Source organism: Polypterus senegalus, chromosome 2 (assembly GCF_016835505.1).
Source record: "Polypterus senegalus isolate Bchr_013 chromosome 2, ASM1683550v1, whole genome shotgun sequence".
NCBI classification, from domain to species: Eukaryota; Metazoa; Chordata; class Cladistia; order Polypteriformes; family Polypteridae; genus Polypterus; species Polypterus senegalus.
In genome coordinates, this window is record NC_053155.1 from 289,632,611 (window position 1) to 289,645,260 (window position 12,650).

General features: G+C 39.1%; 1 protein-coding gene across 1 annotated transcript in view; it reads left to right on the forward strand.

Moving 5' to 3' along the window:
* Positions 1-12,650, forward strand: part of LOC120523981 (relaxin receptor 2-like) — a 345,306-nt gene that overhangs the window by 292,072 nt on the left and 40,584 nt on the right. The window contains exon 18 of the mRNA XM_039745737.1: positions 11,983-12,201. Within this exon, the coding sequence (XP_039601671.1) occupies positions 11,983-12,201 (219 nt within the window). The remainder of the gene's footprint in view (positions 1-11,982; positions 12,202-12,650) is intronic.

The window sequence follows — 12,650 nt, forward strand, 5'->3', positions numbered from 1 at the left end:
CATTTAGTTTACTATTACGCTGTGCTTTCTATGGTACAGTTAACTATATTTGTGCTTAAAAACTTAAAAAAATATATATTTACATACAGTTCATACGGTCTGGAACGGATTAATTGTATTTACATACAATCCTATGGGGGAAATTACTTCGGTTCACAACCAAATCGGGTTACAACCAGAGTTTTGGAACGAATTATGGTCGTGAACTGAGGTTCCACTGTATTACTGTCAGACAAAATTACAGGCATTTTACGGAAATACAAACCAGTATTACTGAGAGAGAAAATTAAAGGCACACAATACAGTGACGCATATTACAGCCACATACAAGGTCCCTTGCCATTTAATATAGACTGTTCCTAATAATGTTTATGCACTACTGTTCTAGCGCCCGTTATTTTAACGGGCTTAATGTCTAGTTGTTAATAATTAAACATGTGACGACACGGTGCTGCAGCGCTAGCGAGGAGCTAGTGCTCTGTTCATGGATTGTTCCTGCCTCGCGCTGTATTCTTGCTGGTGCTGACGTGACACTGGAAGGATAGATGGATGGAATAATTAAACACATACTACGAAGATATTTCAATGTTCCTTAAAGGTTTTGAAGAATCGGCGTTCTAAGCTTACAGATGGCTTAATGTCTATTGCAGAGCTGATTGTGTGGCGATTGGATATTTGGAGAAAGAAAACTAAGGACATGAATTGGGGGTTAATATGTTTGAAAGAGACAGTACTGCTACAATAAAGTATTTCATTGAAGGTTGCACACAATCACTGCGCCACCATGTTCCCATGTTTAATAACATGCTTTAACTCCTATTATCATGAAAATGATATCAAAGATACATCTCAGTATATTAATTATTCACAGAGCTGTAATATTATGAATGTGATGGATCTGTGTCCTGTTGGAGGAAGAGAAATCCCGGAAGCACGTAGTGATTCACACACACAGAGCACATAGAAGATCAAATACAAAACAAAATATTTAACATGCTAATTTAGTTACGATGGGATTTGAGAAACTAGTAAATTAAACTATTTTAAGATGAAGTTTATGATGTTGTACTTTAATGACAAAATAAACTACGTGATTAAAGTGGAAATTTTGAGATTAAAGTTGACATTTCATGCTTTTTTTCCACTGTGTGCCTATTTTTTTTTCTCTGTACCCTAATACGCTTTCATATGACACTCAGACTGTGGGCTACAACTCGCCTTTTCACGGCGACTTTGTTATCAGACAACTTCTTTTTAATTTCGGGCACTGTACAACTTTATGAACTTGAGCTTTCGAGTTTCTCGGACACTCTATGTCACTCAATCAACTTCATTTTGTTGTTTATACCACAGTTTAAACCAACAAATAGTACGTTTTTCTTTGCCTCTACTTGGTATTTGCTGAAATTCTTATATTTTCCCCCCTGCTTTTGCCATTGCCTTTATACAGAACAATGCGCTTAAGGGCTATTTATATTGATTTGCTTATTTAAAGAGGCGTAATTCTGGGAGGAGACGGGGTGGGGCAGCAGGCGTGTGCACAAGCGTTACTTTTCACACCGACCGGGATTTACTGTATGTAGCGGAAGAACATGGAAGTGGTCAAACACACAGATTTATGCATCTGGATTTTTTTGTGCGTAAGCACATTTCCGCTTTTGTGCTTACGTCATGTTTTATTGTGAATTCTACGCACGCTGTTATGCATGAGGCCCCAGATCTGGAATACAGTGTAAACACACAGTTAGGTCCATAAGTATTTAGATAATGACACAATTTTCATAATACTGGCTCAGCGCACCACAACAATCAATTTGAAATGAAGAAATAATTACATGTTTGAAGTGTAGGCTTTCAATAATAATTCAAAGGGTTTAAAAGAAATATAGTGTGAGCCATTTAGGCATGACAGCCATTTTTATACACGGATCCCCCATTTTCAGGGGCTCAAAGTATTTGGACAATTAACTGACAAGCTGTTCTGTAGCCAGGTGTAAGCAGGTCCCTCATTAATACATCAACTATTAAACACGTAGAAGGTCTGGAGTTGATTCCAAGTGTGGAATTTGTGTTTGGAAGGTGCCACTGTGAACTCTCAACATGAGGTCCAAAGAGATGTCCATGCAAGTAAAAACAGGCCATCATTAGGCAGAAAAAACAAAACGGGCCCATCTGAGAGATAGCAGGAACACCAGGAATAGTCAGATCAATCATGTGGTACATTCTTAAAGAGAAGAAATGCACTGGTGAGCTCAGCAACACCACAAGGCCTGGACAACCATGGAAAACAACTGTGCTAAATGACAGCAGAATTCTTTCCTTAGTGAAGAAAAACAAATTAATGACATTTAACCAAACTAAGAACATTTTCTGGGATGTCGGCCTGTCACTGCTTAAGCCTACAATCAAGAGAAGATTTCATGAAAGTAAATACAGAGGCTTTACCTCAATGTGTAAACCACTGGTGATCCTCAAGCATAGGAAGGACAGATTAGACTTTGCCAGAAAATATTTTTAAAAACCAGTCCAATTTTGGAACAGTTTTCTTTGGACAAATGGAACTATAAGTTCCTTGAATGTTGAACAGAGAAGAATATGGAGAAGAGAAGGAACGGCTCATGATATACCACAGCATACCACATCATCTGTGCAACATGGTGGAGGCACCGTTATGGAATGGACGTACGTGACTGCCAATGGGAGTGGATCACTGGTGTTTATTGAATAAATGACTACTGACAAGTTGCAGGATGATTTCTGAAGTGTACAGGGCTGTACTGTCTGTTCAGATTCAATCAAATGCTGCAAACGCAGCACTTGGAGAAGGCCATGGGTTCCAGACTTCAGGCAGACATTGACTGCAAACGATTTTCAACCAAGTGTTGAAAATGATCATTTTATTCGTGATTATTTTATTTTGTCCAAATACCTTTCGGGGGGGACCATGTATAAAAATGGCTGTCTTTTCAAAATGGCTCATACAATTATTTTCTTAAACACCTTAAAATAAAACTGCAAGTCTACATTTCAATAACATCTTGATTGCTTCATTTCTAATCCATTGTGGTGGTGCACAGAGCCGAAATTATGAAAATTGTTTCACTGTATAAATACTTGTGGACCTAACTATACATAAGAATAAATAGTTGTACATCTTAACATTCATTTTTGACATAAAGTCAAAGTCAAGTCAAAGTGAACTTTATTGTCATCTCAACCATATACAGGTATACAGATAGACGAAATTGTGAAGCTCAGGGTCCACAGTGTAACAACATGAAGTGCAAATAATAAATTAAAAATAGAATTTAAAATTAAAACACAAACAAGACATTGTGCAAAGACAAGACAAAGAAGTAGCAGCAATATTGACGTGTAGTTAGCAATATGAACATTGATGCAATGTATAGTATTTGCAATCTAGATACATAAATGTAGTCAATCGATATGTAATATAATAAATAAATAATAGATATGATATAATAGTTGTTTAAGATGTGTAAACAATGACAGGTCAGAATGTTTCACAGCAGAAGGATATCAAGAGTGTCCAAATACTTAAAGGTCAGTATGAGATCTTCAGCTCTTTTCTACTTGCACACTCGTCTTTGCAGGAAAGTGGCCTGCATGTATAAAAGTTCTGTTCTTAGAGGTGGTCGAGGCTGTGTGGAAGATCCCAGGTGGCAGCTTGGTGTTAAGGGGTCTGACAGCTTGGGGGTAAAAACTATCCTGCAGCCTGGCAGATTTGGCTCTGATGCTGCAGTATCTTCTCTTGGATGGCAGAATTGTGAAAAGTCCATGTGAAGGGTGAAAGGGGTCCTGCACAAAGCTGCAGGCCTTGTGGACACTGCGTGTGTAAAATATGTCCTGTAGTGAAGGGAAAAGCTCTAAGCCTTTAAAGCCCAATGAAGGCTGCTATTACAACGTCAGTTTCTGACTTGAAGCACAAGCCTGCTGCTGGATCACACGCCGCCTACTACTCTGCCTCATGTCTGTGTTATGACTTGAATTTATTTTTCATTTATTTCAAACCCAGAAGCAGACAGATGGTCCTGATACTTCCCTGGTGTCTAATTAAAACATTATGCACCTTTAAAATATAAGTTCTAAATTTAATTAATTGACAGAGAATGTTAAAGTACATTATTCAAATTTGTATGTGAAAAACATTGTTTTAAAAAGGTTTAAAATAATTTAATGCAGATTGGTTGATCATTAACCCCCTCAGCCCTCTACTAATTGCATAGCTTAAAGTTTAAAGTATTTGCCTGCTTAATTAAATGAAAAATTATTAAAGAAGGCGTTTGTAGTCTATGATGAGACCAAGGAAACTGACCATGGCAGGTTATTTTAGAAGATGATATGAAGTGTGAGCCTTGCAGATTAGGAGATGTAAAATAGCCCAAATTATGAACACGCAGTCTCTGCTCCGTGACCCATTTCTAAAGGACGGTCTCAGTGAATCATTAACGCAGTTTCTGGAAGATTCAAATCAACACAAAGATTATCATAGCTCAAATCTTAATTATAACTTTTTTTATTTTAAACACATTTTACGCATCCATCCTTTTGCTTGACCTGCTTAGTTCTACACAAGGTGCTTGAATCACAGCTGGGCACTAACCTGGGCACACTGCTTTTAATACTCCATTGTTACAATGTCATTTAAATATATGATTGTATTAAAATGTAAAAATGATCATGTATTGATTACAAATATTTGATTAAAATTCTATAACTCAATTATGGAAACTGAAACTTTTACATGTCCTATCTCTCTCAACAAGGGTTTAGTCTTGAAAACGTTTTACCTTTTTTAACATTTCTAAAACCTGTCACTGTTCACCACTGAAAATCCAACATCTGCCATCAATATAGAGTGCCATTTTATAGTAAAACGAACACCCAAACAAAATGAACACTCAATTTGACCTCCTGGCAAGCATTTCTAATTGAATTTGCTGTACAAATCCATCTGTGTATGTTGGCAAGAATATAAATTACGCACTAAGAATATCAGCTATTCGTTTTGAAGGAAACTTGAGAGGCAGCATCGTCATGAACTCCAGCTAGCTGGCCAAGATGAACACGAGTGCAAGATCCCAGTGTCTCAGTTTGTTATGCCTGACATCTCTTATTTGTATGTGAATACAACAGATATTTACAGGAGCTGCAGAAAGTATCAAAAAAAAAGTGTGCAACTTCAAGAAATAGTAATAACAACAAGAGTGCAAATCTGCACCTTCTGTCTGGTGTGTTTCACGAGAGACGTTTGGTCTGTGAGGTATAATCTGGATGAAAATACAATTCTGATTCAGTGTACAACTTTTATTCACAACCATACATGCCGTATCTGCAGAATGTATAGAGCCTCCTTCACTTCTCACACATGTTGGAGCCTTATGCTAAGATCGTTTAAATTCATTTTTCCCCTCATCAAGCAGCTCTCAATACCCCAGAATGATAAAGCAAAAACTGGATTTTAGGAACTTTTTGAAATGAATTAAAAATAAAAAATACTGAACTATTACAAAGGCTCAAGTGTTCAGACCCTTTTGCTGGGACACTTTGGCTCAAGTGAATTTCGTTGTAGTGATCGTCGTTGAGATGTTTCTACACGTTGCTCAGAGTCCAACTTTTTTCAATTTAATGGATTGGACGTGATCAGGGAAGGCAACACACCTGTCTATAGAATGTACCAGAGTTGGGAATTTGCGTTAGAGCAAAAACCAAGCCACGAGGTTGAAGGAAATGTCTGCAGAGTTTAAAGACAGCTTTGTGTGCAGGCACAGATCTGCAGAATTCTATTGCATTGAAGGCTCCCAAGAGCTCAGTGGTCTCCATAATTCTTTAATGGAATAGGTCTGGAACAACAACCCTTCCTAATGTGGGCCACCTGGCCAAACTAAGCAATCAGGGGAGAGGTGCTTTGGTAAGAGAGGTGACCACAAATCCAATGATCACTCTGGCTGAGATTCCAAAAACCTGTGTGGAGATGGTAGAAACTTCCAGAAGGTCAAGCACCACTCCAACACTCCACTAATCTGTGCTTAATGGCAGTGTGGCCAGACAACACACGAAAGCCTAAAGGACAAACAAAATTCTCCTGGCTGATGAAACCAAGGTTAGCATCATGTTTGAAGGAAGCCAGACACTGCTCATCATCTGCTCAATACCATTCCAATGATGAAGAATGGTTGCGGTAGCATCCTTGCAGTGGGGTTGTTTTTCAGTGGCAGGAAGTGGGAAACTAATCAGGGTTGAACGAAAGCTGAACAGAGCAAAGTATAGAGATGCCCTTAGTGAAGACCTGATCCAGTGCAATCTGAATGTCAGACTGGGGCAAAGGTTCACTTTCCAACAGGACAATGACAAAGAGAACACAAGAGGGACTTAGGGGTCACCTCTGTGAATGTTCTTGAGTAGCCCAGCCAGAGCTCAGACTTGAACCAAATTGGGAGAAACTCGAACATAGCTGTCCACTGATGGCCACCCTGACTTACCTGGTGGGGATCTGCGAGGAGAATGGCAAAAAATCTCCAAATCCAGATGTGCAAAGCTTGTTGTGAATCTCTGCCAAGGGTGCTTCAACAAAGTGCAGAGCAAAGGGTCTGAATGCTTGTGTCAATGTTGTATTTCAGTGTATTTAATTTTATTAAATCTGCAAAACTTTCTAAAATTTTGTTTTCACTTTGTATTTCTGGAGAGTTGAGTGCTGCTTGATGAAAGGAAAATAAAATATATAAAAAAATGTTTTAAGTAAAACAATTTTATTTACTTTAGTTATATATGTACAAGGGTGGCACGGTGGCACAGTGGTAGTGCTAATGCCTCGCAGTTAGGAGACCTGGGTTCGCTTCCCGGGTCCTCCCTGCATGGAGTTTCCATGTTCTCCACCATGTCTGCGTGGGTTTCCCCCCACAGTCCAAAGACATGCAGATGAGGTGCATTGGCGATCCTAAATTGTCCCTAGTGTGTGTGCGGCCTGCGGTGGGCTGGCACCCTGCCCGGGGTTTGTTTCCTGCCTTTCGCCCTGTGCTGGCTGGGATTGGCTCTAGCAGACCCCTGTGACCCTGTAGTTAGGATATAGCAGGTTGATAAATGACTGACTGACATAAATGTACTAAAAGGCAAAAAATTATTTTTTCTTTAACCACAATTTTCATGGTTATAAGTGACTAAATAATATGGTGGGGAGCACATAAATTAATTGATTCAAATAATTTTTGAAACTTGTTTAGCATGGTGGGGAATTACAATGTTGTTGTTTTTTATATTTTATGATAAAGTAGCTATACAATTAGTTGATTGAATTAATTAATTTATGTGCGCCCCACGATTTTATTTAGTTACGAAAATTGTGGTTAAAGAAAAACGTATTTTTTGCTGTTTAGTGCATTTATAACTAAAGTAAATAAAAGTGTTTTACTTAAAAAAAATGTATATATTTCATTTTTTACTTTTTAGTTAATAAGTATTTTGAGAATTATTTTTCTTTAATCACTTTTCATGAATGGGAAGCTTCTTTAAAAGTATTACATAATATATCTTCTTTGCAGAATTATTTGAATACTAAAGAGAATTATATTTTGGTCTCAATTTTTCTGTTCAGGCCTTTATGGGATGAGCGCTTGGTTGCTGCAAAAAAAAATATTGACGACAGAACTGCAAGCTTATGGCGATACTTCCTCACCGTGATTATCAAGGCTACTCCTTCGCAAGAGCAAACAAGTAAAGTCGGCCCACATATTTACGCACTCCACTCACTGGAAGAGCAAGTGGGGGCAATGCGATGCGTCTCTCCCTTGTATGCTCCTATATCTCACTATATTCTCTCTCCGCCATTGTTTTGTGTGCATTAATTGGAATTGCATAACCATTAATTACGACAAAATTTGTTACATAATTGCATCGGTTTTGATGGATTATTGGATTGTTATCGATACTGAAAACGATTGCAAAATTTGAAGAAATTCACTTTGCCAAAAGTGGGTTTAAAATCAGTTGCAAGATTTGACCCAGACAGTATAAACAGACAGAGAAGTTAAGTTAAATAAAATTGTTTTAATAAAAATTAATTTTAGCGCAAGGCTGCAACAAAGTAAAATGTGAAAAAAGAGAAGGGTCTGAATACTTTCTGAATCCACTGAAGACACACATATAGGGATGTAATAATATTGAAAAAAACACACACAACAAAGAAAAACTAAATTCTACTTTAAGACCTTACTGGGCCTACATTTTTGCAAAGTTCCCTTTTTTTCATAAACCTCAGAAAATTTTGGAACCTACTTTTATTCGCTCATTCAAACGTGAATATCTCATCCTTTGGAAGTTCCTCAAAATGCCCACAGCCTGGCAACTTTACTTTTTGTGTTTATGTTGTGGAAAAGAAAATACACTGATGAGTGAAAAAGGTCAAGTTATACTTTTTCTTTTAATGTATTTAACTATATAAGCACACTGTAAAATGTATTCAAACCACAGTAGTATTAAGCATGAACAAATCCAGAGAAGCACAGATCTGAAGGGGTGAGCTGTAAGAAGTCTCTCTTTCTACCCACAAGCAAGCTTTCGAGGAAACTCAGGCCCCTTCTTCAGGAAGGATGTACTATAATAATGTAATGATTACATCTTGTCTGAAGAAGGGGCCTGAGTTACCTCATTTGCTTGCATATTGTAATCTTTTTAGTTAGCCAATAACAGGTGTCATTTTGCTTGACTTCTCACTACATCCATAATGGCTAACACGGTACAGCACCCTAGTACTACTTTCTACCCACAATGAGGTTGTATGTTGCACCAATGGGCTGACCTCAATATGCAGTGCTTACTGTTGGCAGCACCTCACAACTTCAGAGATCTGTGAATTTCCCCTTGAGATTAATAAAGTATCTATCTATCTATCTATCTATCTATCTATGTATCTATCTGGATTTGAATTGTGCAGTCTTGTCGTTCTGTGAGTGGAGTTGGCACGTTTTCTTGGTGTCTGTTGTGGTTTCATGTAGCTACTCCATGTCTCGTCACACGGACATGTTTATTAGACTGATTGTTGAGTCCATCAGTGAGAGGGGCAGCTTTGTGATGCAGTGCTAGTGCCGCTGCTTTGTAAGAAGGAGGCCGGGGCTCAAGGCCTGGGTGTTTTCTGTGTGCAGTTTGCATGTCCTCCCTGTGTCAGTGTGGATTTCCTGTGGCTGCTCCGGCCTCCTCTCACAGTCTAAAGACATGCAGGTTAGGTGGATTGATGATGCGTGAATTGGTCTTAGTTAACCTAGGGTTTGTATTTGCCTTGAACCCAGTGCTTGCTGGGATAGGCTCCAGCTTCCCCCTGACCCTGCAAAGGCACCCTCTGATAGAACAGCCTCCTGTGCAGTGCTGGTTTCTGGAGCGTAATAAGTGCTGCTAGACTGGGCTGTGGCTTCCACTGCCTCTGTAATGGAAACAGAAAGTTCAGGGAATCAATGGATAGATACTTTTCCTGATCCACATTTTCCATTACAGGGTGGTGGGGAGCTGAAGTCTTTCCTGACAGCATGAACCAACCCTGCATTGTGTTTCATTTTGTCCCCATCCCCTTATATATGCCATTTGAATAAATGGTGGTAGCTATAATAATCTCGCTAGTATCTAAAATGCTAAAGTCTGTGTATGTGTCTGGTCCCTCAAGAGGTGTGTGTGTGAGCATAAGACACATGAAGAGGAGTAAAGGCATAGGAGGCATGCTAAGAGTCGCCATCAAAGGCTGGAAGTATTACAGCAGACAGGAGGAGAGCAAAGCATCTCGAAATGACAGAGTCTGTGAATTAGGCTTTAGGGCAATGTAGTCGAGAAAGGGAGCACCGATCAACAGAGGTTTAGGGACACAAATATATTGAGGAGAGAGAGCAAATCTTTTTAAAACTTGTTCTTGTTTTATCATGTAGAGTCTGTAAATGAATGGACGCTTGGTGGCACTATTGCCCACCTTTTCCCCAACAGACAGATGCTCTGGACACAAGTTAAAAGCACCAAGAAGTATTTTAATTTTCTTCTTCGTCTCAAACAGTGCCTCCAAAGTACCACAGCCACCATAAGCACAATAGATAAATCAATAAACAAAATGTTCTTCTTCTTCACACCTCCCAGCAAGCATTGTCCACATCCTCCTGACTCAGGCTCGCTTGCTGTGTCTTCAGCAGTCCTTTATATAGTCCTAGACCCGGAAGTGCTTCTCCTCTTCCATTGATGTGACTCACCAGCACTTCCAGGTCAGATGAAGAACTTGTTTTTCTTCAGCCCAGAAGTATTTTGGGACTTCCGTCCCCTTGACTCGATAGTACTTCCAGACTATGGAAAAGATACGAGTATCCAGGTCCCCCTACAGTGTCTCTCCACGGCACCCACAGTATCCAGCAGGGCTAAGAAGCCAAACTCCAAATCCCATGGTGCCCCGAGGGAATCCGAGGCACTGCTATACTGTAGGGAACTCACCATCTGGCGTCTTGGGTGAGGCAGTGTCCTACAGTAGCTGCCTTTCCCCTTCTTTCTCTTCTCTGGGCATCCTGGCCGGGATAAGCTGTTGCCTGTCTACCACAGGTCCTATGATGACCCTATTGTCCCCTTTTATGCTCTTTATTGTGTAGACTTTAATAAAATGTCTAAAACCCTACACACTTCCCATTCTGTGATGAGGTACATCTGTAACCTCAGGCAATTAGACAGAGTAAAGAAACAGGCAGGAGTTAAGTTACACATTTAATTATGTATTATTGATAAAAATGCCCAAAAATATTAAGGAAGCAGAATACTATGTGAATATTGGCGAGCCATACACAAGTAGCAGCACATCTTGTGTCCATAGGCAGCTCTCAGCTTATCTTCAGATTAACTTGCTTTGCTATCACATAGACTTTGAATGGAGTATTATGGCTGCTGAGACAGAGTTGTCTTCTTCATGGCCAGATGGTAGAATAGAGAGGTAAAGGCAAGGTGACCATTCTTACCACAAAACACAAACCAGTGGGACGTTGAAGTACAGAATGGCCTCTGATTCAAAACCAATCATAAACAGCCATACTTTAGACCAATCAAATTAATTTTCCAGTCTCTTTCTGACCAGTTAACAATGAAAGCACTCAGGTACAGCTCATCCTTCAGTTGCTTTGTTTAGTCAGTTTATGCAGTGGATGGCTTATAGGCTTTAAGTTCAAATACAGTCCCCCTTGCCAAGCCTATCTGATGCTCCATCCCCCTCACCATGAATCTCATCTCCTCAGCCAGTCCTAAAAACTGGAGGTGGGGCTATGGGGGGCTTATTTAGGTAAACATCAAAGCACTGCCGTTCTCATCAATGAAGTAAAACATGACTCATGAAACACTATCTAATATTAGGTTTGCCTTGTCTAGTTTACAAATAAAGACATACAAAATATTTATTAACTTACTTATATGCTAAGAATGACTCCACCACAATTCTATTAGCTGTCTTTGACAGGTCACATGGCTGATAATATGACAAGTTAGCTCAGTTCTTTATAACCCAATGCTCAATAACTCTCATGTGGGGAAAAATCAAGCAACAAACCCTATGAGCTAAAGAAATGTCTCCTTAGCCTAGGAAGCTGCTTTTGCTGTTTTTAAATGTGCTAAGGGACAGCACTGAACTGCCGAACATCTCCATCCACCCATACTCTGAGTCTGTGCATTCCAGTTTAGAATGGTGGGTGCTGGAGCCCACCCCATCTGCAATATGCCAAAGGCAAGAAACAGTCCTGGTAAGTTAATCAGTTCCTCACAGAGCATACAAGTACATAAAACAGAACCTCCAACATATTTTATAATCTTTAGTTATAGTTTCTTAAATGGCTTATTTTAATAACTGTATTGTTATTAATGCCTTTATTTTACACTATATAAATGTTTCATAAATATTTTCTCTAAGAATAAAGAATAATAATGATATTTGTTTAACAAGTTCCATTCTTGTTTATGTCTTGTCAGGACTGAACTTGATAGCCTTCCTCATCATCGTGTTTTCTTACACGAGTATGTTCTACTCCATCTACAAAACTGGACTGCAGACTACTGACATGCAGAATCGCCTTCACCGGGATGTTGCTGTTGCCAACAGATTTTTCTTTATCGTGTTCTCTGATGCCCTCTGCTGGATACCAATATTCTTAGTGAAAATCCTCTCACTGCTGGAAGTGGAGATTCCAGGTAAGTTGATCTCCTTATGCTACGTATGCCTTCTAATGATCAAAAAAAAAAACTTGTGGTAAAAGGATGGATCTTGATCAGGTGGGAGACATGTGCATGTAAGCACCTTTATTATGGGAAAGGCACTATACAACTAAAATGTATTATTATTATTATTATTATTAGGTCCAGATGGACTAGATTTTGGCAGTAATCATGGTTGTTCTCTTAACTTTTTTGAATTTGGTTAATGTGTAATACGTAGGTTTAGATAGATAGATAGATAGATAGATAGATAGATAGATAGATAGATAGATAGATAGATAGATAGATAGATAGATAGACAGATAGTGTGGACCACCAAATTGGCACACCGCCACCCAAACCCGACACAGAAACACGCAGAGGCACAAGTACAAGCACACTTTCTTTTTTTCTTTGTGGGAAACGCCTTCCCCAGTTTCCCATTA